Here is a 26,178-nt window from a genome sequence, read left to right on the forward strand (position 1 = left end):
ACTCAATTCATGGACAGTACTGTGTTAAACTTCTGTGCGTTTTCCAGAAGTATCTTTATTTTGCACATTAGCCAAAAATTTCTTTTAACAAAAACAAAAGTTCAATTACGACTGGGATTACGGACTAAAATTACAGTTCAGTACTTCGTGTAACCCCCACGAGCATTCAGGAGAGCACATACACGTTGAGGCATGCTGTTCACGAGATTTGCCAAGGTTTGGACAGGAATCGCTTGCCATGCAGGTCCAATAGCCTGCTGCAATTCACGCACAGAGGCAGGCTGCTGGTCCAAGTTGTCGATTTGACACGTTAATTCTGCCCACAACTTCTCTATCGGATTCATATCCGGGGACATGGCAGGCCACTCCATATGCTCCACACCACAGTCAGCAAGAAAGTCTTGGATCATGCGAGCACGATGAGGCCGTGCATTGTCATCTTGGAAGACAAGGTTTCCTCGAAAGGCTGCACGAACAAATGGAAGCAATGTTTCTTCCAGAATGGCCCTGTGCTTGAACTGGTTCAGGTTTCCATTCAGAACAACCAGGTCAGGTTTGCCCCCTGCATGAAAAGCAGCCCAAACGGTCACCCCACCACCTCCAGCTTAGACTCTTGGCACTATACAATCTTCGTTGTAGGCTTCATGCACTTGTCTGCGCACTCGGACGCGGCCATATTGACGACAGACCAGAAATCTAGACTTGTCACTGAAGATTACGTGATTCCAGTGTCCTGGCTGCCATTGACGGTGCTCTCTGGCCCACTGCAATCGGCTCTGGCGGTGTTGTCTGGTCAGACGTGGCTTTCTCAGGGGACGCCTGGCACGATAGCCTGCTTGAACCAGTCGTTGGTTGACTAGCCTTCTGGATACAGGCACATTTGTCAGTTGCTGCCACTCAGCCCAAAGCCGATTAGCTGACTTGGTACGGCCATTGCAGACTAACCGGTGCAGCTGGCGATCATCCCTCCTTGTGGTTCTGCGGGGATGTCCTGACCTCGGTATTGGAGTAGGGACACCCCTCTGAGCATTTCGTTTCAGGATCATTGACACCTGACCTTGAGTGATGCCATACTGCCGAGCAATAGCACGCTGTTTCATGCCGTAATTTCGTAAAGCCACCACTCCATGACAAACAGCATTGTCGAGTTGACGGACCATCTCCAGAGGAAGCGGCAATAACTTTTGTAGACGTGCAGCAGTTGTTTTCCACTAATACAGAACGCAACAACCCTTGTATACCCGACTGTGAAGCCAATCGTCAAATGCACCTGTCCGTACATTTTGCCATGCCACCTGTGATATAATCCTGTTGTTGACTTCTTTCTGCGACAGACAATCAGTGACATGGTTCTTTCAACAAATAAATCACCAAAGTGTAAAAGAAACACCAGATTGATATACTGAGTTAAGAAAGTAAACCCAAGTCAAGAAAAAAATAATATTCCATATTAAATGCCAAGTCTGTATATATACCTGTTAGGTAGGTTGGTAGCTTGGGCCTAACCTACAGCAAGCACTGACCTCTTCTCCAGATCTTTATTCTCCTTTATAATTATTCTCTCCCCACCATCTCTTCCCCAACTCAAGACAAAAAGACAAACTTTCCGACTGTCATCTGACTTGATAACATAGTTTTTTCTAATGGGCCTCGTGGGGTTCCATTGTGATTATTGAAAACCTAAACAGTGTGTTTGCAAGGTAGCACCAATGGAATGCAATTGGATATTATATTACAGCTCATTTGATCCACAATATGCAACGCGTTAGCTGGCAGATATAGGGAGAGAAAGGGTGGGGAGGACAGGGTAAATGAAAAGAAGAAGGCTTGGGCAACTGTTGGACACAATGATCAAAGGGATGAAGAAAACAGGAAAAAAGAAGAAAAAAAAGAGCAATCATAGATTGCAAACCCTCGCCAGGATGTATTTTCAGTGGTTTTTAAGGCTTTTTTTTTTTTTTTTTGTATACAAGATCGAGGCTCGTCAAAGAGCTAACATTAATCACACAAAAAGTCAAACCGACACACAAAACACAAAAAATAAGGGGAGCGACAGACAAGATGGGGAGAGAGGGAGAGAGGAGAGAGGGGAGAGAGGAGAGGAGGAAGGACACAAACACAACATTTGAGAGCAGGGACAACGGGAGAAATGTGGGAGGGGGAGGGCTTTGGGGGAGGTGGGAGAGGTATAAAACATATAAACACTGCAAGGACTTCCAGGAAAGAAGTTGGAATTCCAAAAAAAGAAAAAAAAGAAAGAATGTATCTGGGGTGAATTAGCCGGGGGTAGAAAAGATCAAGGTTTTGGATGGGGGAAGATAAGAGATGGTGGTGAACAGCTGTTTTAAAGACCTGGAGGGAGGAGTGGGATTGAAGAGAGTGAGGGAGAGAGGGAGCTTTTGTGTTAAAACAAATATAACGGCCGAACCACGTGACCGATGACGTCATCATTAATTTTTTTTCTCCACTAATTGATTCCTAGATTATGCTCAAATTTCATCTTGATCGGATGAATTTTTGTACTTGTTTGAATTATGATGTCATAATGGAGATGAGAATTTTCCATCTCCATGTAATGCTGTTAGCACTAACAGGTTTTTCATGTCTGAGAAAATTGCAGAAATGTTGTTGCCAGCACCAGGTTATTTAAATAAACTCTTCAATTGGTTGAGCGATTGCTGGAGTGGAGAGTTCTTTACAAGCTATGACATAATCATTAACATATGCTATTCCCCATGGAGAGTTCTTTACAATGAGCCATGTCTCATTTTTATGCCTCCGCCGACAAAGTCGCCGGAGGCATTATGTTTTCGGGTTGTCCGTCCATACGTCTGTCCGTCCGTACGGTCTAAACCTTGTTTTTATCAGCAACCGTACGGCTATCTTTATCAAAAACTCTCTTCCTCACTCTCCTTGCACTGCCCTCTCTCCTCCTCACCCCCAGGAGTACCTCTGGCTACGGCTTCCTCTCCGCTCCCACCTTTTGTTCATATGTGTTCTGTACCGTCCCCCAAACAGTGATGACTCCATCTACATTTCAATGTCTGACAACATGGACCAACTTCTATCCACTCATCCCAACTCTCTCTTCCTCATATGTGGTGACTTCAATTGTCATCATGCCACCTGGTTGGGTGTGGGTTCCTCTCTCACCAGTCATGGCACCTCAGCAAAGGACTTCTGTGACTCACTGGGATTGACACAATCTGTCAATTTCCCGACCCGGATCTCAGCCAATGGAGTATCTTCTCTTCTAGAATTGGTTATGACTAACTTCCCTGCTAATGTCTGCTGCTCTTCTTCTGCTCCAATCGGTTCTTCTGATCATGTGCTTGTCAAAGTGGACATCTCTCTGGCCATTCTCAGAGAGCCTCCTCAGCGTCGACGAGTCTGGCATTTCACTCAGGCCGACTGGGACGGTCTTCAAGCAGCCATCAATCGTCTGGATTGGTCTCCCATCTCCACTGCCTCTGACATCAATTCTTTCTGGGAATTCTTCCAAAGCAAACTGATCTCTCTCATGCACAGATTTATCCCATCTTGCCTTCAGTTGTCTTACCCTTCCTCCCGTCCATGGTACACTGAATCTTGTGGTGAGGCAGTTGCCCTGAAACAACTTGCCTTTGCCTCTTGGAAGGCTAATCCAACTGAAGGAAATCTCAGTTCCTTCCACCAAGCTCGGAACAAGTGTGTGTCTACCCTCAGGAGTGCCAGGAAGCACTATCTCTCCTCACTCAAGAATGAACTCTCAAACCTGTCTCCTTCCTCCAAATCCTGGTGGCGTCTGGTCAAATCCGTTTCTGGTGTTTGTTCCCCCTCCATCCCCTCCCTTACCTCAAATGGCCACACAGTTGACATCGCACATGACAAAGCCGAATGCCTCAACTCTGTGTTTGCCTCAAAATCCTAAGTCCCAAACCCATCTCTCTCTGTTCCCACCTTTCCCAGTCGAACCAAACTGCTCCTGGACTCTGTGACCTTCTCTCCTGACAAGGTGGAGGAGTTTTTGTCAAACCTCGACTCTGATTCTGCAACTGGACCAGATGGCATCAGCCCTCGGGTCCTAAAATCCTGCTCTGCCGCTCTATCTCACCCTCTCTCTGTTCTTTTCACCCTATCTTTTGCTCAAGGTCATCTGCCAGCATCCTGGAAATCAGCAAACATTACCGCTTTACACAAAAAAGGTGCAAAAACAGATCCTTGCAACTACAGACCAATCAGCCTGCTCCCAATTATCAGCAAAGTCATGGAATCCATCATTGCTTCGGATATGAAATCTTTCCTCTTCTCCAATGGCTTGATCTCTGATCATCAATTTGGTTTCAGACCAGGTCACTCTATTCTGGACATGCTGCTTCTGCTGTCTCAACAATGGATGGAGGTCCTCAATGCCAAACAGGAAATCAGAGCTGTCTCCCTTGACATATCACGTTCCTTCGATACGGTCTGGCACCCAGCTCTGCTCACCAAACTCTCCTCCTATGGTATCCATGGAAATCTCCATGCATGGCTTGCGGACTTCCTCTCTGGTTGTAGTCAACGTGTGGCCCTGAATGGATTTCTCTCATCTCCCCTTCCCGTTCAGGCTGGAGTTCCCCAAGGCAGTGTGCTGGGCCCTGTGCTTTTTCTGGTCTTTATCAATGATCTCTCCGACTCTCTGGAAAATCCTCTGTATCTCTTTGCTGATGACTCCACTCTCTGCCGCTCCATTCCTCTTCCCTCAGATCGGCAGTCTGCAGCCTCCTCACTCTCTGAAGACCTGGACAAAATCACAGACTGGTCAAACATGTGGAACATGTCTTTCAATCCTGACAAATCTCACACTCTTACTATGTCTCTCCGAAAAGATCGACTGGACAACCCTCCCATCTACTTTCTCAACAATCCTCTCCAAGAAGTTCTGTCGCTCAAGCTTTTGGGTCTCACCATCTGCCATGATCTTTCTTGGGAAAACCACATTTCCAAGCTGGCCTCCAAAGCCAGTCGCCGACTGGGCATCCTCCGTCGTGCGAAGTCCTTCCTAGGCACACCTGAGCTCCTCACCACATACAAGGCTTTCATCCGCAGCTCAATGGAATACTGTTCTCCCCTATGGGCTGGTGCTCCTGCCTCACACCTGGCTCGGCTTCACGCTGTTGAATCCAAAGCTTCCAGAATCATTGGAATCTCCCGCGATGAAGCTATCTCTGAGGGCCTTTCACTCACTCACCGCAGGCAGGTAGGTGGTCTTTCTGTCTTCTACCGACTCCTCTCCGGCCTTGCTCCCCCAGCTCTCTCTGTGCTCTGTCCCCCAAATATTCCTACAGGTCGCACAAGATCTGCCAGCCACCCTCTGATGGTTAAACTGCCGAAATCTCGGCTCTCTGCTCACCTTCACTCTTTCATTCCTCTTTTCTCCCGCCTCTGGAACAAACTCCCACACTCACTTCAATCACACTCCTCCCTCCAGGTCTTCAAAACAGCTGTTCACCACCATCTCTTATCTTCCCCCATCCAAAACCTTGATCTTTTCTACCCCCACTAATTCACCCCAAATCCACCTTGTTTGAAATTCCAACTTCTTTCCTGGAAGTCTTGGCAGTGTCCATATGTTTTATACCTCTCCCACCCCCCCCCCCCCTTCCCATGCCTCCCCCCAAAGTCCTCTCCCTCCCACAGTTCTCTCGATGTCTCCATGTCTCTCGGTCCCTGCTCTCAAATGTTGTGTTTGTGTCCTTCCCCCTCTCTCCCCATCTTGTCTACCGCTCCCGATGTTATTTGTTTTGTGTGTCTGTTTGTCTTTCTGTGTGATTAATGTTCGCTCTTTCACGAGCCTCGATCTTGTATACAAAAAAAAAACCAAAAAAAAAAAAAACATATGTCCAATTGAGACAAAACTTTCAGGGTAGGAGTGACACCTATGCAGAATGTTTTCATGATAAATGTGATGTCATAGGTCACTTGGTATGGCAGCCATCTTGGAATAAAAGCAAATAATTAAAAAATTATTTCTCGGAAACCGCTGAATGGAAAAATTTGAAACTTGGCACATTGTCAAGTATTCCCAATGGGGGAAAAAGGCATGATAATGATGACATCATAGGTGAAGTGGTATACCAGCCAAAAATGTTTTAATCGAATTGTTTATCCTAAAAATCTGAAATTGCATGCACATGATCTATGACCCATTTGTATTGAAATCGTAAAAATTTATGACATCATCGGTCACATGGTTTGGCAGCCATTTTGGATTGAAGGAAAGTATTAAATGATTATATCTGAAACCGCTCACCCTATCGATGTGAAATTTTACAAATATCATCTAAAAGCACTGTTGCATATAGTTTTAAAATGATGATGTTATAGTTCACGTGGTTTGGCAGCCATCTTGGATAGAGAAACGAACCTTATCCAATTAACACCAAACCTCACAAACGTGATCCCCTACCCATACATATGCAGAGTGATGGCATCTACCCGTTGTGGGACTGTGCGGAGGCATATTGGCGACACAGTCGCATTGGTCTAGTTTTCTATGCAGCGCTTTCAGAGATAAAGAGGTGCAAAGTTTTTCGGTTTTTCTAAGATACCACGTGGCCAGCACCACGTGACCTATGACGTCATAATTACCATTAAAAAAAATGTACAGGAGGATGTGCACCTATGGTGAAAATTTCCTTTCAATTGGACGAACGGTTGCAGGGAAAATCATATTTATTCTGTGTGGACAAACAAACAGACAAACGGACACAAATGCAATACCCTCTCCTCTGGCAAAAGTAACAATTCAACATTCAGTAATTGCAATTCGATTCGACTTGAGTTGGCAAGCTTAATTAGTCCACTGCAGGATGTAAACCGTGGACCAAAACTCGGTGTTCAGTTACCAAGTTTATTGAAGAGCCCTAGGTAAGTGGCTTAAGCTAAGCATTCAAGCAAGTACTCAATTTGAAACCGTTGATAAGGAACGACTGGCTTGGCAAGCGCTAGCTAGCTGCATGGTAACTGAACTCATTCTGGATTTCTTCCCTTTCAGGTTGGTGTTATTTCAGGCAATGAAAAACAAGAAGACAAAGACATAAAATGTCATAGCCCCCGTGGTTTTAGTAATTTTGTTGTACGGAGTTAAAGCCCCAGTCGGCCATCTTTGGTCGGATTACAAAACAAAATCTTTTGCATATGTACACTCTCATGTATTGTCTTTGTGCCAAGTTTGAACAAAATCGGTCCATGCAAGTCCAACAAATGGTTGGGGATATTATGTTTAAGCAACAAAATGTCTGACATTTGGCCATCTTGGATCTGATCTCGAAAGAAAATGACGTGCATATGTAAGCCATCATTCATTATCTGTAGCCAAGTTTGAACAAAATCAGTCCATAGATCTCTGATATATGGTTGCGCATGGACGGATGGACGGATGAACGGACCAACGAACAGCCGATACCCAACCCATAAGCCTCCCCACAAGACGAACCTAAGTCCAACGGGACCAAAAAACCCATTATCTCACGGCTCAGCTTACATTCTCCAATCTGTCTCATTAACCTTGCGCTGTGTCTGTCCCGTGTTCTCATGTGAATGAATAACATTAAGTAGAGCCATGTCTGTCCCGTGTTCCCATGTGAATGAATAAGATTGGATAGTTCTGTGTCTGTCCTGTGTTCCCATTGATTTTTTAACGAGCAGTGTACGGGCTTGATTAATCCTTACTAATAATTTAACACTCGGCCCCAAAAAAGCCAATGTTAATCTGACGCAGCAAACCCGGACAGTGTATAAATCAGCAAAGGCCTCCAGGCCTAATGTGCTAGGCCCACCAGAAAACCAAGATGCCGGCCATATCATTTTGTCTTGGTGATATGGTGGGTGGAGTCAAGCGACAGATGTGGGTGTGGTCCGGCAGCTGTCTGACCAATGGGTGCACATTTCAAAAATTGGCCCCCACCCAAGAACCCCAACAGCAACGAGATGCACTTGTAGACATGTGACATATCACAGGTAAAAATCAAAATTGATGTATTAATGAAAATTTGCACTTTGAGAAGCTTAATGTTAGTAATACATTATGTAATAAATCATTTAACTTTTTAAATTTCTCTCAGTGTTATAGCATTTCCAAGTACTAATGCAACCGAGCAACCTATTTGTTATATTACAACCAATAGGATAATTACGCCAATTTTGCATTTTTGACAAAGTAATGCACACACTGATTCTCGTTGTCACAATCAAAAAACTAGAAAGAGCTATCAGAACCACCCTCCACCCCCCTTCCCGTGCCTCCTCCTCCCAAGCCCTCTCCCTCCCACAGATCTCCCGATGTCCCTGCTCTCAAATGTTGTACTTGTGTGCTCTTCCCCCTCTCTCCCCATCTTGTCTCCCGCTCCCTTTATTTCGTCTTATGTGTCCGTTTTTTTTTTTGTTTTTTTTGTGATTAATGTTAGCTCTTACACGAGCCTCGATCTTGTATACAAAAAAAAAGAAAGAAAAAAAGGTAGACCCTCGCCAGGACTTGCCTTTCGTGTGGCAAATAAATGATAGGATATACTAAATGAAAGGTCATTGATTGCAAATGAAAGGTATAAAATGGTTTGAAGGGCAAAGGTCTGAAAGGTTATGAAAATGTCGAAAGGTATAAAGGTCGAAAGGTTTGAAGGGGTCTAAAGGGTCTTAAAAGGTCCATGGGGTCTAAAGGATGCAATTTAAGGTCTAAAGGATGTTCCTTTGATTTGACGTTCATTTGAGCTACGCTCCACTCGACATGTCAATCTAGTTTTACTGCTTCTTCCTTGTCCTTCTTTTTGAACCTGTCTGCAATCTTCATCCTCCCTTCCTCCTTGCCCTCATTTCAGAGAATACGCAGAATACGCTTCACACTGTTTGCTTCAAAATGTTTCAACTTCCTTTTGCTCCCTTGTTGTATGTTATCCTCCATTCCAATTCACTCTTCCTTTGCAAAAGGCTTTTTTCAATTCGCTCCTTCAATTATTCCGATTCTAAAAATTCAGATGTTATAGTTCTTCCTCTCCGTAATCTCTTAACTCACCTTTATATCACCCCTCCTCTAACATTTTCAAACGTATCTCTGACTTGAAAATCTCAAAAACCCCAGTTTGCAATGGAGGTTTGTATTTCATTAGTCGTTCCTTTTGTCCATCTTCAGTGTCAAACCCTTGCCTGTCTGTTCTCTCCTGTACGTCTACGTGCCTGTATACTACAAACCCTATCCCTTATCAGCATCCCACTCCATGTCCCCTCCATCTACTTTCCCTTACCCCCATTCCCTAACCACCTTCCCCCCACCCCTCCCCTTCAAAACTCCCCACTCACCCTTCCCTTTCAAATGTCCCTCTGTGACTCCTTCTCAAAGTTGCCCCTCACACATCCACAAGGCTGCCTTCTCCCTTTCCTTCTCTTTTCCAACTCATTCCTCCTCATCCTTCTCCTCCTCCCCTCTTCCTCCTCCAATCTTCTACCTCCCTCTGCCCCCCTCATTTTCACTGTGCCTCTTCCCATCACCACCTAGCCTTTTGTCCTTATTCTCATTCTGCCCTCTCTCCTTGCCCTTCTGCAATTCTGACACACTGTCAACAGCTTTTCCTACCTCCCCCTCTCATCCGTCTCTTGTACCTGATGTTCCCCCTCCATCTTCCTTCATGGTATGTACCTCAAACATCTGAGGCCTTTGCTCAAATATGACTGATCTCTCCATACAGGTTGTGTCTGATAAACTACACTTAATCAGCTGAACAGAAATCTTCCTCCTACAAGATGTCTCTGACTCCTAAGTAACTCTCCCTGGTTACTACCTCCTCCGGTATAACAGCCCCGATCCTCATCCTGGTGGTGGAGTTGCTCTCTTTATCAAAAACTCTATTCCTCACTCTCCATGCACTGCCATAACTCCCCCACACCCTCAGGAGTACCTCTGGCTGCGACGTCCAACAAACAGTGATGACTCTATTTACATCTCACTCTCTGACAATGTGGACCAACTTCTATATCCACTCATCCAAACTCTCTCTTCCTTATATGCGGCGATTTTAATTATCATCGTGCAAGCTGGCTGGGTGTGGATACCTCTCTCACCTGCCATAGCAACTTAGCAACAAACTTCTGCAAATCATTGAGACTGACACAATCTGTCAACTTCCTGACCCAGATCTCAGTCAACTCAGCCTTTGAGATCTCAGTCCACAACTTTTTGAGACATCGTGCTGTACATCGTTTTTTGCACTGTCTCTCAAGAGTGGAGAATCTCTTTAATAATTTTCAGATCCGGATCTGAATCTTCACCAAAATATCATCATTTAGTCTGTGTCACATCCAACCTCTCAAACAAATTTCGACCGAATCCGTCCCGACTTTTTGAGTTATTTTGTTCACAGACAAACAAACAGACAGGTGTGAAAACATAACCTCCATCCACCTTCGGTGGCGGAGGTAACAAACAGACAGACGAAAACTGACCCCAATGCAATACCCTCTCCTCTGGCATCTGTCAAACTATACAATTCTACTGTTTCCTCCTCCTCTTCCTCCTGTTCCTCACTCACTGGAGTCTGTTTGCACCAGAACATCGACAAGTTTGTTTACTTCCAATCGTCACGAAGGGCATGGAATCTATCATCGCAGTTGATATGAAATCCTTATCCAACAACCTCATCTCAGATCATCAATTTGGGTTCAGACAAGGTCTCTTTGCCTTGTATATGCTGATTTTACTCACCCAACAACGAATGGAGGCCACCAGTGTCAGTCATGAGATCAGGGCCGTCTTTCTGAACATACAGGATTATTCAAAAAGAAGTATACACTTTCAAAAAGTTATTTTACAAGTACTATTGAACATATGGCAATGTGCTTGATATAGACTGAAGGGAGACTTTTTAAAGTTATTTTCATACATTACGAGTGTATGTCTTCCAAGCACTCAAGACCGAGACACATGACAAGTATGTACATGTACAAATGTACATTGTCAGTCTTACAAGCTCTCGATATGACTCCCACATGTGACGTGGCACATGTCGAGTTGCTAATCCAGTTCTTCCCACACTTAGAAACGGCGAAAAATACATTAACTTTATGTTAAGCGCATTCATGTTTGATGACCACATGTGGATTTTGAGAGCCCCACATGCAGATATTGTGGTGGTTGACCTTCTCACTCAAGTGGAAAGTTGCTTCATCAAATAAAATTAACCCTTCTGGAAATCCTTCATCTTCCATTCTCGCTTGAATTTCACAGCAGAAATCTAAATGAATGACTTTGTCACTGGCCTTCATGGCTTGCCATAACTCAAACATGTAAGGTTTCATGATTCGGGGCTTCTGCAGTACATGCCATACTGTCATCTGTGGAATATGTAGCTCATGACTTGTTCTGTTGGTTGACTTTTTTGGAATGCATTGGAATGTCACCCGAATTTGCTGCGCGGTCTCCTCTGAAGTCCGAGCGCACCCGGTGCTCTTTCTCTTCCAGAGACAAACTGTTCCTTTGAGCTGTTTGTACTAGTCATATATGGACTTCCTGGTTTGTCGGTTCTTTTCATAACCTGTATGAAAAATTTGTTGTACACTTGTCACTGAATTTGTTTTGACAAATTCCAGGACACAAAGTTTTCTCTTGTTTGCTTGCTGCCGTTTTGAACATAACCCACCCCCCCCCCCCCCCCCAAAAAAAAAGAAAAAAAGACAACGATTAAAAGAAAAAACAGACTACAAGAAAAAACAAAGGATTAAAAGAAAAAGAGACAAAAAAAACTTTTAACGATTTCCTTTCCATCTGCACATGAAACATGGACTTAACATCAGTGGCTTTTGTAAAATAAATATTTAAATGTATATGCCGGTACTTAATTTTGAATAACCCTGTGTATTGTGCTTTTGATGCAGTCTGGCATCCTGCCTACTCTCCAAACTCTATGCCTATGGCATCCAAGGCTAACTCCACACATGGCTTACTGACTTCCTCTACCATCGTAGCCATTGCGTGGCTCTCAAAGGAATCCTTTCGTCTCCTCTCCCTGTCAAGGCTGGAGTGCCCCAATGCAGTGTTCTAGGCCCTGTCACATTCCTGATATTCATAAATGGTCTCTCTGAATCTCTGGGAAATCCTCTTTATCTATTTGCTGATGACTCCACCCTCTGCCATGACATCTCTCATCATTTAGACAGGCAGGCTGCAGCCTTTTCCCTCTCTTTAGACTTCAGAAAAAAAATACACAAGCGGATAAAAAAGGTGGAATATGTTTTTCAATCCCGACAAATCTCACATTCTCACCACCTCTCACCAAAAGGACAGTCTGGCAAACCCACCTATGTACTCTCTTAACAATCCTCTTGAGGTTGTTCAGTCATTCAAATTCCTGGGTCTCACTATCAGTCATGATCTTTCTTGGCAAACCAAAGCCAGCTGCCAACTTGGAATCCACCATCGTACAAAGTCCTTCCTTGGCACACCTGAACTCCTAAATACCTACAAAGCTTTCACCACAGCTTGATGGAGTACTGCTCTCCCCTCTGAGCTGCCTCCCCTGCCTCACATATTGCTCAGCTTGATGCTGTCAAAACCGAGGTCATAAATATTATTGGACTCTCCCGCGATGAAGCTGTCCTCCTCCATGGCTTATCACTTTGCCATCACAGACAGGTCGGTGGCCTTACTACTGCCTCCTTTCTGGTCTGGCAACCTCTGCTCTTTCCGTGCTTTGCACCCCGCTCACCAGGTTTCTGTAGGACTCACGCAGTCCAGCATCAAACCAAGTGAGACTTACAAAAAATAATTTGGAAGAAATAAATTCTCCGTATAAGATTTATTTTACAATTCATGTAAGAGAAACAGTGGAACATTAGAGTGTTGCGGAATCTTCTCCTACTTTTCCATCCTTTTTCTCTGGAGGTTGATGGCATCTCACACTTCTTTTCAGAATCTTGGAGGCATTGGTAAAGTTTTATAGCACCAACCATGGATTTCATGTAATCGTTTGCAAAACGTGGTCGGTGCATTGTCACAGATTTCATCCAGTCTCTCATTTTGTTTCCCTCTTTTCCGTCTGATTTTTTTATTATGTTGGATGGTTTGGAAGCTTTAAAATGTAAGTGGTCATACATTATTCTCTCATTTATTAGTGATATAATGAATGATGCATATCAACTGGGGTTTTGTGGAGGATTTAACTCTAGACTCTGTGCTGCATGTGTAATATGTACAACTGTTAGGATGTACAGCTGAAAAAAAAACACCAAAAATAGATAGAATTATATTCTGTATTTTGCTGTAAGTAGTTAAAATGCCAATGTCTACCCCTGTTAAAACACCCAAAATCCACCTCTTTCAATCTCCGACTTCATTCCTGAAATTCCTAGTCGTGTTAATTTGCTTTATACCGTGTACCCCTCCCCATCTCCCCCCAGCCCTCTCCCTTCCACAGATCTACTGATGTCCCTGTTCTCTCCTTTTGATGTGCTTGTGTGAATTCCTCCCTCTCCCCTTCTTGTCTCCCGCCCCCTTTTTGTATGTTTTATGTGTCTGTGCAGGCTTTCATGTTTAATGTGATAGCTCTTACACGAGCCTCGATTCTGCATCCAAAAAAAAACATGCTTGCATTACAATTAAACTTAAAAAACAGTACCTTCTTTATTTACATGATGTACATGTAATAAGAAATAGCATAACATGACATAAATCCCTGACATGAACTTTGTTTTCATGGTGCACCAAAATCTTATGTAACAAGCATTCTGAGTATTGCACTGCAATACATGTCCTCTACCGACAGTCTGTCGTCCGGAAAACTGTTGGGGAAATTACCAAAGTTCAAAGTGCCATAACTTTGTCAAAAATGATCGAAACGTCGTGAAGTTCGAACTTGATCTGTAACTTATCATGAGGAAACGATGTGCCAAGTTTGAAATCATTAGCATTAAGAGTTTAGAAAAAGAAGTCCGGAAAACTGTTCTTTGCGTGACGGACAGACTGACAGACGGAGGGACAGAGTGCAAACCTATAGTCCCCTCCGGTGTACACCAGTAGGGGACGAATAACTGCAAGCATTATTTTTCTAATCTCAATATAAATGTAACTGAACTAGAACGGCACTCAGTTGAGAGCAAACCTCCGCCTGGTTGGCCATATCACTCAATGGTGAAGAATCACTTAAAAAATTATACTAGCTGGATCCGGCTCCGGATCTTCACCAAAATTGAATCGATTCTTTCTTGTCACACACCCAACCTGTCCACCAAGTTTCGTCCAAATCCATCTATAACTTTGTGAGATATCCCGCTATGTATTGTTTTTGGCCCCATCTCCCAATGGTGAAGAATCACTTAGAAAATTAAATAATTCTCATATCTGAATCCATATTCAGATCTTCACCAAAACCGAATCGAATCGTCCTTGTCAGACACCCAACCGGTCCCCCAAGTTTTGTCCAAATCCGTCCACAACTCTTTGAGATATTTTGTTCACAAACAAACAGACAAACAAACGGACAGACAAATAGGCAGGGGTGAAAACATAACCTCCATCCACCTTTGGTGGCGGAGGTAATAAGTGAAACATGCAGGACCAAGGTACTGAATATGTAAAAACATGCTGCAACAAAATTAATGAAAAGCATACAGCAGAGAACATATAAAGTAAGCAGCCGCAACATAAAATAAATTAATTTTAACTGCACAACAATTTGTTATCTATATCTTCAGGTTTTGTAGATCATCCTGTGAAATAAAACATTGTGAAAAATGAATGTTTACACAAATTTTAAATGAAAAACATTCCACTCGCCTCCAGACAATTCTTCCTGCTTTGTTCTTAAATACTTTGAAGTTGAAAAGTATCATGTGTGCACAGAATTTGTGTTTTCTTGATATATATTCAGAATTGCTTGGAGGACTGGGAGGATGATGATGAAAAAACATCAAACAAAACAAGAGGTATAAACAAATAATCTTACAGGAAAATCTTGAAACATTTGTTTATTTGGCAATACACCAACGCAGGACTATATTTGGGTGCCATCTTGAAACCAGTAGACTTTATGATCATGTCATTCTTACAAATGAATACCTTGACCTGAAAAGTCGAACATTACATGTATTACACATGTTGTTTAAATACAATTTAATGTTGCTATAATTTTTTTCAATGAAATTGAAATTTTGCTTCTGTAACTCTCTTGTCCACCCTGTGCATCTTTCCCTACCCCTCATTCTTACCCGCATGCCTTGTTTGTCCGTCTCTGTCTATTATGTCCTTCGACCCTCCTATTGGCATTTCTCTCGGCTCTTTCTGCTGTTCCTTTTCTTCTTTTGCATTCCTGATACATTAGGTATTCTCGCTCTTCCATGAGCCTTGACTTTGTGCAAAAAAAGTGTATTGAAATTTAGCTTATCATTCATTAAATATTCAAAATGTTGACCCAGGTGCCTATATATTGGATGGCTGACTACTATATTCTGATGAGATGCACTCCAGAGTAACCAGAAGACCCACCCCTGAGAGTGTGGGGGGAGTGTGAGGATGGGGGGAGGGTTATGGTTGGTATATGCACTAATGTAGGCCTCCCTCTACATCCTCCATTCAGTTTTATTTAATGGAGACCATTGTACTCCAAATTTTCAATTCCATCTCTCCAGCTGATCTTTGGTCTACCTCTGCTTCTTCCAATAATCAGCAATATACCGTACTCTTATTTATTTAACAATGTCATATTTTGGTCAGATTTAATCAAGTTTCTTTGTTGTTAAGTTTCTTTGATAATATCCAGTCATAGTAAATGTCTCCATATTTATAGTTATCTGATTTGTTTATTATACATTTTTTAGAAAGCCAAGCTTTCCACCTTGTCATTTGTGTTATTCCAAGTTTCCTCTTTGTCTTCCACTTCTTTTATGACCCTTTTCAAGTATTAAGGTATTAAGGCAAAGATCAGATTTAAATCTTACCATCCCTTTAATAAATGCTTTAATAAATAAATGCAGCCTGGTGTTGGCTTAGCAGTTAGGGTGCCGGCTTGGGATCCGAGGATCCTGGGTTTGAATCCCGGTAGATCCCTGAATTAAGGCCAGGGGGGTTGACTCAGCCTGTCATCCTTCCGAGGTCGGCAAATTGAGTACCAGTTCACTGGTAATTCCCTGTGTGTCGTAAGAGGTGACTAACAGGGTTGGCGGCAGGAAGGGCATCCGGCCATAAAAAAAATTGCTTCAAAAAGGGGATCATGGTCCCCGAAAAAGGCCAACCCCCACTTTGCGGGGAAAAATGGCCTCTAAAGGTGGTTCTTCATCCCTTTAATAAATCCAATGAGAAAGGATATGTGGGCCCTCTTGTTAGGGTTCTCCAGATTTTCTGGTCTGGTCCATTGTCGACCGGGGTGTGCCATTCCTGAGAAGGATTGGAGCAACTTGCTTCGGGGATACTTTCATGCAGGAAGTGAGAGTGGGGCAGTGCACCTGTAAAATGTTAACACTAGGGTCCTCTATTGTAAGCTGAGGGAGGACAGAAACGTCATTACGGAGCAGGTTGAAAACCTGCTTGATTTTGATTTTTTCCAGGATGAATATGGACATGAATGGGTATCCTTATGATCCTTTTGAGATTTGGGGTTTAAGCAATGCAGGGATCACAACATCACAGGTGTATTGATCAACAGGTGGCCCATTTATACTGATCCTATTAGGTATGTACAAAGGCTTTAAGGCAAGCATAGGATTACAATAAATCGAACAAAAATCAGAAATAAATTTGTGGCTTGAAATAATCACCCATATGCACATAAAGCTGAAGACCCAAAATCCTTCACATTTACAAGTTCCCTTATAAATTCCAATACCTTCCCTTGTCATAATAATATCAGTTCCCTTACAAGGAATTTTAATGCAGGAGTTGGTGATTAGGCCCATCAAACATGCGCAATATTTGGCAACCTATAGATGTTTTTAGTCCTCTTTTTTTCTTGAAATGCGGAGTGTCACCAAAGGTGGACAGAGGTTATGTTTTCACCCCTGTCTGTCTGTCTGTGAGCAGGATATCTCAAAAAGTTATGGACAGATTCAGAAAAAACTTGGTGGACAGGTTGGGTGTGTGACAAGGACGAATTTATTAGATTTTGGTGGATATCCGGATCTGGCCAATCAGTGGAATACAAAATGTAAATGGTTCAGCCTGGCAGAGGTATGTGCGCTCTACTGAGCACTGTTCTAGTCTTTATTTTTTGGTATGTCTCAGTCAGGGTTTAAACTGCTGATCTTCCAGACTCAGTGCGGATTCTCTAACCATTACACTACTGAGTCTGTAGCCTCTTAAATGCCCCTCCTCCATTACTTCCCAACTTGGCCCTTGTGCATGCATGCTATATAATAAAAATAAATAAAAAAGTAATAAACGTATTTTCAGTAATAAATATATGGACCTAAATGGGATGTCCAGATTTGTTTATTAGGGTGCTCATTTCAGCCTATGTAATTATTGTCCTGCGACTGTGCAAGCTAATAACTGCTGAAAACACGCTGTGTTGCCTTTGTTTTTTTAGCTGTATTTATATTGATCACATGATCTATCTAGTGAGACCTATTTTCCATGAATAACTCAAGAATTACTTTTTTCAAAATATATATCTAAATAAATAATAAGTTGTTCCATGTCATTACAAGAAAATGCTAAAATATACTGTCCTCTTTAAATGCTCATTTTCCGATGATCTAATGAAGTTGATTTTGTGTTTGTTTTAAAAGGCTGTCACTGCTATAAGTGTTTTTTGTCTGAACATGTTTCTCATTGTAGAACTTTATTGGACAAGTATCAACATAAGTGGGTGATCAATAAATAACCCATTTATGCTGATTGGCAGTTTTCAGTGAGGCAATATTGGAAGTGCTGCCCTTTTGTCACCGGGGAAGACTTCACTTTGTTTGACGTTTTTGTAGTTATCTTCATTAAAATGGCCCTGCCTTGCAACTTTATTGATCATTCATCATTTATTTTTCACCATTTCTCATGTCATTTCATGTTTCTTTAATGGGGTTTGAGCTTGTACATCAATGCGGATTGTTCTAAAATTTTATGTTGTACTTTAAAGATTGAAGTTTCAAAAATATATAATTCATATCAGTCCCTTACTGGCTCTTGGGATCACGGCCACTTGCATGTCAAGTTTATTAAGTTTAACAGTGTTCTTTTGTTTTGTGAACATTCTGCGATCAACTGGCATTGCTGCACACTGTTATATGGACTGCATTAAGAATAACAAACACTTGCTGTTCCATGTATCACTTAAATTTTTTCCTGGATCACAAAACAATACAATTTTGACACAAGAAGCAGAGGTGATGAGGTAGTTTTGATATTTCAAAACACTTTATTGAGAATGTGTTATGGAAACTACTTCCTAAATTATGCTTCATTTCATTGTGAAATGGTATATTATTGTTGGTATTAAATAAAAGAAAATCAAATTATTTTATTAAATAATGAATAAGTTTTATTATTATTATTATTATTATTATTATTATTATTATTTTTATATATTTTATTTATTAAATAATAAGTATTAAATAAAATTGTTTATTTCTCTCCAATGTATGATTACCTATTTAAACAGTCGCTACTGTTATTTAACACGAAACTATTTTACATTTGGAGGAAACCCGACCTCTGTGAGGCATTCTATGCTTAAAATCGCATCCACTACAGATTAACAGATCTGATTTGTCTCGCATCCACTATTTTCTAGGCCTCTAGGTAGATCACTAGCTCAGCCACAATGATCTTTTTTGTATACACAGTCAAGGCTCATGGAAGACCTTGTACACTGAATAGATGAGGATGTAACTGGACAACAGGAATTGTAGAGAGAGGGGAGAAACACCAACAGCAGAAAGATAGAGGTGAGACTTGGACAAAATGCTTGTGGGGAGGAATGTGGGGGCATGAAAGGATACATGGAGTGGACACCATAGATACAGAAGTAAACTCTCAGGAAGGAAAAAATGGAAACTTGGGAGGAGGGCTTGGGGTAGAAGAAAGAGATTACCGACCTGTCTGTGATGGCAAATTGATGGGCCTACAGCCTCAACTTCATCACGGGAGATTCCAATGATCTTGAAGGCTTTGGTTTCCATGGCGTAAAGCTGAGGAAGGTTTTAGTCAGGGGCGCCACCCCAGAGTGCAATATCCTATCAATTTTGATAGGATAAAGCCCTTGTCGGTGGATATCAAGCTGTGGATGAAAGTGTTCAGGTGTGCCAATGAAGGACTTTGCACAAGTCAGCGATTGGCATATATGCCCAGTCGCTGACTGGCTTTGGAGGCCAACTTGAAAATCTGGTTTTCTCAAGAAACATCATGGCTGATAGTGAGTGTGAGACCCAAGGGTTTGAGTCAAGAGGATTATTAAGAAGGTAGATGTGAAAGTTTTTCAGACTGTCCTTTCAGAGAAAGACATATTCCAAGTGTTTGACCAGCTTGTGATTCTATCAATGTCTGTAGAGATGGAATAGGCTGCTGCCTACCAATCTGAAGGATAAGGGATGTCATGGCACAGGGTGGAAACAACAGTAAGTGGATAAAGAGGATTTTTCAAAGAGTCAGAGATATCGTTGATAAAGATCAGGAATAGGACGGAACCCAGAACACGACCTTGGGGCACTGCGGCCTTGACAGGCAGAGAAGATGAAAGGATTCCGTTTTGTGTCGAACATTGGCAAAAACAGTGGAGAAGGAATTCAGAAATCCAAGAGTGGAATTGGCCTTGGGTGCCATAGGCAGAGTTTGGAGAGCTACTCCGGATGCCAGACTGTATGTACAACTCAATTTGTGTCCAGAGAGATGGCCCTGATAATGAGAACCTCCCTCCATTGTTGAGAGAGTAGTAAGCAGCATGTCCAAGGTGGAATCTGAATCCAAATTGAAGATCTGAGATGAGGCCGTTGGCGAAAAAGAAGGATTTTATGTCAACTGTGATGATGGATTCCATGATCTTGCTGATTATTGGAAGTAAAGTAATAGGTTTGTAGTTAGGTGGATCAGTGATTGCACCTTTTATGGAACATGGTGATGTTACCTTGCTTCCAAGCAGATGAAAGATGGAAGAAGAACACGTTAAGTTCTCCTTTTTTTTTTCTTCTTTTTTTTCTATACAGAGTCGAGGCTCGTGAAAGAGCTAACATTTATCAAACAAACAAATCAAACAAACAAGCAAACAAAGTATATAAAAAGGGGAGCGGTCGACAAGATTGGGAGAGAAGGGGAGGAAGCACACAAACACAACATTTGAGAGCAGGGACATCGGGAGATGTGTGGGAGGGAGAGGGCTTGTGGGGAGGCAGGATAGGTATAAAACGCAAGGACACGAAGGACTTCCAGGAAAGAATTTGGTATTTCAAAAAACTGGATTTGGGGTGAAATTAGCGGGGGTAGAAAAGATCAAGGTTTTGGATTGGGGAAGATATGAGGTGGTGGTGAACAGCTGTTTTAAAGACCTGGAGGGTGGAGTGGGATTGAAGAGAGTGAGGGAGTTTGTTCCAGAGGCGGGAGAAAAGAGGAATGAAGGAGTGAAGGTGAGCAGAGAGTCTTGATTTTGGCAGTTTAACCATAAGAGGGTTGCAAGCAGATCTTGTGCGACCTGTCGGAATATTTGGGGGACAGAGCCCAGAGAGAGCTGGGGGAAATTTCTCCTGATAGAGAAATAAAGAAAGTGAAGCATTTGAAAATGTTTTTGAAAGCTTTTCAAGAAAAAGTATTTAATTAAATGAAGATCCACTTTGGAGATATTGAAAAAAGGAATATATAAAGGATTAAGTGAAGGAAATACATGCAGAAGGAATTTCTGGCAGATTGGGTTCATATTTGGAGTGAAAAAAAAAACAGCGTTTTTGTTTGATCGTATTTGTTTGAATCGAGGTGGGTGAATTTGATATAGTTCAGTGGTTTGAGACTGAAAGTATAATATTTGGGGGGGAAAAAGAAGTGGAACGATGAACACGGCGTCACAACAGAGATATAATTTGCATGCCAGCGATCCAAGGTGTAGGCCTAAAGAGCAACATGAACATGGACACGACAATACAGCACAATTAACATGTAGAAATTATCATGTAAGATTTAACATGTAGAAATGGACAAAAACAAACAGCAACACTGGGACAAAAATTCAAAAGAAAGACAAGACGGATTGGATCCATAAAATTTAACTTTGATAAAGTGGAAGGAGTAGCTGCCAATTCACACACACACATGCTCAGCAAACCCCAAACTGGACATTTTCCATCTCTCTTCACGAGTTTGCAGTTTAACTGCACTGTTTTACATGCTGCCAATAATCTCAAGATCCACTGCACAAACCTGAACCATGTTTGCCATCCTCCGGCTCCTTCACTATTTTTCAAGACAGTATTGCCATTGCGGCCGACCGCGCATCCCTTTGGGCCTCTGCTGCCTGAGCCTGCTGCTCCCAGGGTGATTCCACTGTTCCAAATGATCATTACCTGGCAAATAGGTCCTCCAACAAGCATTATCTGGAATGGTTAAGAGGTGCTTGACAATTCCTTCATCTTTGAAACATTCTATTTCAATTTTTAGTTTGGGGAAAAATGAAAATCCGTTTGTGTCGACACATTTTATAAACGTGTCAAGGAAGTTCATACAGTGTTTTAAAGAGCCTTACATAGATCCCTGATACCTCCCACCTTGAATCGTTCTTCTTGATGTATGGTTTTATATTTTTGCGAATTATATTTCAGAATTTATAGTTCTCACTCTGATTTGAGAAATATACTCACACCCAGATCCCATAAGCCATATTTTGAATAAATAAATTTTCCTCCAGAATTTTCATTCAAAGCTCCAATTGGGCTTGAATTGTCATACTTTTTGAAATATTTAATTTAGTTCCAGTGACTTCAAAAGAGCAAGAAAAAATAATGCCTGGATGTGTTAATGTTTTTGCTTTAACATTGATGCTGGATCAACTGATTCTCTCTCTCGGAGACTTTGAATGACTCGATGTAATTTTATTTTGTCATGTCTGTAAGTCACATTCAAAAAATATAATTGTTTTGGGGTGTTGGTTTCATGCAGGACGCACTGTGTGGGAGGTCAAGACTGATGTTTCAAGGCAACAGGTAGAAGAGATTTTTGGTTTAGATGACTACTGGTGCCAGTGTGTTGCCTGGAGTGCTGCTGGGACCACAAAAAGCAGAAAAGCCTACATAAGAATAGCAAGTACGTAGATGTCAACCTCATTTAATTATTTAACTCAACAATTGCAATTATTTACATGATTATGCTCTCTTTTTTAAATGATAATTTGTTACACGATTGTGTAAAACATTTGTGAATACATTTTGTTGTGTTCTGAATTTTGGGGACCTAGAATGTTTGATCATTTTCTGCAAGCTAAAAATATTCGATCTTCGATCTTTTTTTTTCGACCTTTTTGGTATTTTTGTAGCATTTCTTTTTAATTTATTGAACCTATACAAGCATTATTTATTTTTTCCCCAATTTACCCAGACTTTCGCAAAAGATTTGAACAGGAGCCCCTGGGCAAGGAGGTCCCAGTAAATCATGAGGTGCTGCTCGACTGCCGCCCTCCTCATGCTATTCCTCCTCCACAGGTACTAAAGATTTATTTGCATTATTCGTTTTGTTACCCATCCTAACTAGCAACAGATGATTAATCTACCATTGTTGATTCACTACAGCTGGGGATATGGACACAAGTCAATCCACCCTGATTATATGGCGTGGATATATATATATATATATATATATATATATATATATATATATATATATATATATATATATATATATATATACATACATATATTGTATTGTCAGACTCCGACATTTGTGGTTTTGCTATTTGAAGTCTCCCGCATATTTGAGGTCCCTGCGTATGCCTGGTTAGCACAATGTGACCTGCTTCTACATTCACGGCCCTGTGCTTTACATATACTATTGTTTTTTTGCGGGTGTAAAATATTTTTTAGGGAAAATGGCCTTAAAAAATGGCCTCTCTGACTCTCTTGAAAATCCTCTCGATCTCTTTGCTGATGACTCCACTCTCTGCCGCTCCATTCCTCATCCCTCAGATCGGCAGTCTACAGCCTCCTCACTCTCTGCAGACCTGGACAAAATCACAGACTGGGCAAACAAGTGGAACATGTCCTTCAATCCTGACAAATCTCACACTCTTACGATGTCTCTCCGAAAAGACCGACTGGACAACCCTCCCATCTACTTTCTGAATAATCCTCTCCAATAAGTTCTGTCACTCAAGCTTTTGGGTCTCACTATCTGCCATGATCTTTCCTGGGAAAACCACATTTCCAAGCTGGCCTCCAAAGCCAGTCGCCGACTGGGCATCCTCCGTCGTGTGAAGTCCTTCCTTGGCACAGCTGAGCTCCTCACCACATACAAGGCTTTCATCCGCAGCTCAATGGAATACTGCTCTCCCCTCTGGGCTGGTGCTCCTGCCTCACACCTAGCTCGTCTTCACGCTGTTGAAACCAAAGCGTTCAGAATCATTGGAATCTCCCGCGATGACGCTATCTCCGAGGGCCTTTCACTTAATCACCGCAGGCAGGTTGGTGGTCTTTCCGTCTTCTACCGACTCCTCTCCGGCCTTGCTCCCCCAGCTCTCTCTGGGCTCTGTCCCCCAAATATTCCTGCAGGTCGCACAAGATCTGCCTGCAACCCTCTTATGTTCAAACTACCAAAATCAAGACTCTCTGCTCACCTTCACTCCTTCGTTCCTCTTTTCTCCCGCCTCTGGAACAAACTCCCTCACTCTCTTCAATCCCACTCCTCCCTCCAGGTCTTTAAAACGGCTGTTCACCACCATCTCTTATCTTCCCCAATCCAAAACCTTGATCTTTTCTACCCCCGCTAATTTCACCCCAAATCCACTTTTTTGAGGTGACTTTTGTCTTCTTTCCTGGAAGTCCTTGGTGTCCTTGCGTTTTATACCTATCCTGCCTCCCCCCAGGCCCTCTGCCTCCCACACATCTCCCGATGTCCCTGCCCTCAAATGTTGTGTTTGTGTGCTTCCTCCCCTTCTCTCCCCATCTTGTCGACCGCTCCCCTTTTTATATACTTTGTTTGCTTGTTTGTTTGATTTGTTTGTTTGATAAATGTTAGCTCTTTCACGAGCCTCGACTCTTTATACAAAAATGCCTGTTGTTGTGTTGTTGATCAGGACCCCCCAAGTGATTATTTAATTATATATCTTTTGTTTAGTTTTAAGTCTAATGATTCCTTTCGTATGATATTACATGCTGCTCTGTCACCTAGAAACCATTTAAAATGGTTTAAAATACTGTGATACTGTTTAAAATACTTTTAGTCTGTGTAGTATACAGCTTTATTGGTAAGGCAAAAGCTGCGAGGCATGCTCTCGCAAGATCACTGTCGATCCCGTCTGAGATGGAAGGGCGTATGGTCATTCACAAAACACGGAACAAAACCACAAACAAGGACAAGGAACACAGCATAACATTACAGTCTGCACACGATTAAAGTGTGATCCCAAAAGCGCGTATTGTTCGGAAATAGTCACGGTTTTAACTTTTTGGAGTTTAAGTTTGAAGGATGATATGGTATTCTGTATTATCTTAGGAAGATAGACGTTGAGTAAAATTGCATAATTTGAAATGTTCTGGTACCACAGTAGTTGTGTTAGAATTTGATTTTATTTTAGATCCAAATTAAAACTTCATTTTTACTTACCGTGCCATGAACAAGCCTCGCTGATTGGTGCAAGATTTACACTTTGGGGATATGGTGTAAATCTAGTTCCGAGCATGACTGGCACTCTTATTTTCAGAAATAGGTGATGAGGTGGCATGCTTGAGGGCTCCAGGTTGTTCAGGAATCGTTTTGGGTATGTAACTGCTTGATTGTCACTCCTGGCTTCACTAACATGAGGCACCTGAATCTTAATTGAGTCACAATGTGGTTGTCGCAAGAATTGTTCGACTGTTGATGCGATTTTCTCTGAGTCAAAAACAGGAGAAATGTCGAGAGCAAAATATAATATTTTTTGGTTTTTGATAGTCGAAATTGATCTTTATTGTGGCAAAGTTTGGGCGATTTCGTTCTCTGGGCAATCTAATTTCGCTCATTCTTTTTCTGCACGATAATATGAATGGTCACATCAAAATTAACAATGAGTTGGCGGACCCTTTGGCAATTATGAGGGGTGTGAAGCAGTGCTGAGTGCTTGTACCAACCTTGTTCCCATTGTTCGTTGCTGCTGTTTTTGAAAACTTTCTTGCGAATGATGTTCCGAGTGGTATTTGTATTCGTGTGCAAATTTATGGTGCACTTTTCAATCTGCTTTGCCTCTCAGCTGACTCAAAAAAAAAAAAATCAAGAAAGTTGCTTGCGAATTCTTGTTTGTTGATGACTGCATTTGCAAGCAATTCAGCTTCTGATTTATAGCAAACTCTCACTATTTTCAGCTAGTTCTGAGCATGACCGACTTTTACATCAACCAATCATTCTTCAAAATTTTGAAAATCCCCTTTCCATTGCCTTCGATGGTGCTCCAATGAATCTAATGGGCAACTTTATCTATATTGGCAGCCGCAAGCTTCGGCGAACTGTGGAGTTGTGAGTGGCACTCCGATTGCATTAATTTGCAAACAAAATTTGCTGTGTATCGTGCCCTAGTTTATCTACAATCACCGATGGATATAAACTTTCCCCCTTTACGCCAACTAAATTAAGACGGCTCAATCTACCGCAGCATTTTCTTGCATCAAATTCAGAAAATCAATTCGTCTGTCTTTGTATCTGACCGAGAAGTTGAGAGCGTTTCAATCTTTTAAACCGATGCTCCCACATCTTGCTGGAGCAAAGCTGCATTGGGTCAGCCAAATGTGTCATATGGACGATAACCGACTGCAAAAATCAATTTTCTATTCTGAAATTTATGTTGGCCATCACAATTCTGACGGTCAGTATTGACCCTCCAAAAATCATCTCAAAATAATTTTGAAAAAAATGTGAAGTTAGCGTTTCCATGTGGGAACAATCATGTGATCATCGTTAACAATTGGAAAGACTTCTGTAAAGATGGCATTGCTAAAATGATCGACAAGAAATATTATATTCTCAATCAATTAAGTCTTCGTAGAAAATGCCCTTATAACCATAATAATCAATAATAGTTCACTTATTCTGCT

General features: G+C 41.9%; 1 protein-coding gene across 4 annotated transcripts in view; it reads left to right on the top strand.

Annotated features, from left to right (window-relative positions):
- Nucleotides 1–26,178, top strand: part of LOC137432510 (netrin receptor UNC5B-a) — a 430,308-nt gene that overhangs the window by 177,460 nt on the left and 226,670 nt on the right. For all 4 annotated transcript variants that reach the window (XM_068124516.2, XM_068124518.2, XM_068124517.2 and 1 more), the window contains 2 exons: nucleotides 22,064–22,207; nucleotides 22,499–22,602. In XM_068124516.2, coding sequence (XP_067980617.2) covers nucleotides 22,064–22,207; nucleotides 22,499–22,602 — 248 coding nt within the window. The remainder of the gene's footprint in view (nucleotides 1–22,063; nucleotides 22,208–22,498; nucleotides 22,603–26,178) is intronic.

Source organism: Myxine glutinosa, chromosome 8, assembly GCF_964187855.1.
Source record: "Myxine glutinosa chromosome 8, kmMyxGlut1.1, whole genome shotgun sequence".
NCBI lineage: Eukaryota > Metazoa > Chordata > Myxini > Myxiniformes > Myxinidae > Myxine > Myxine glutinosa.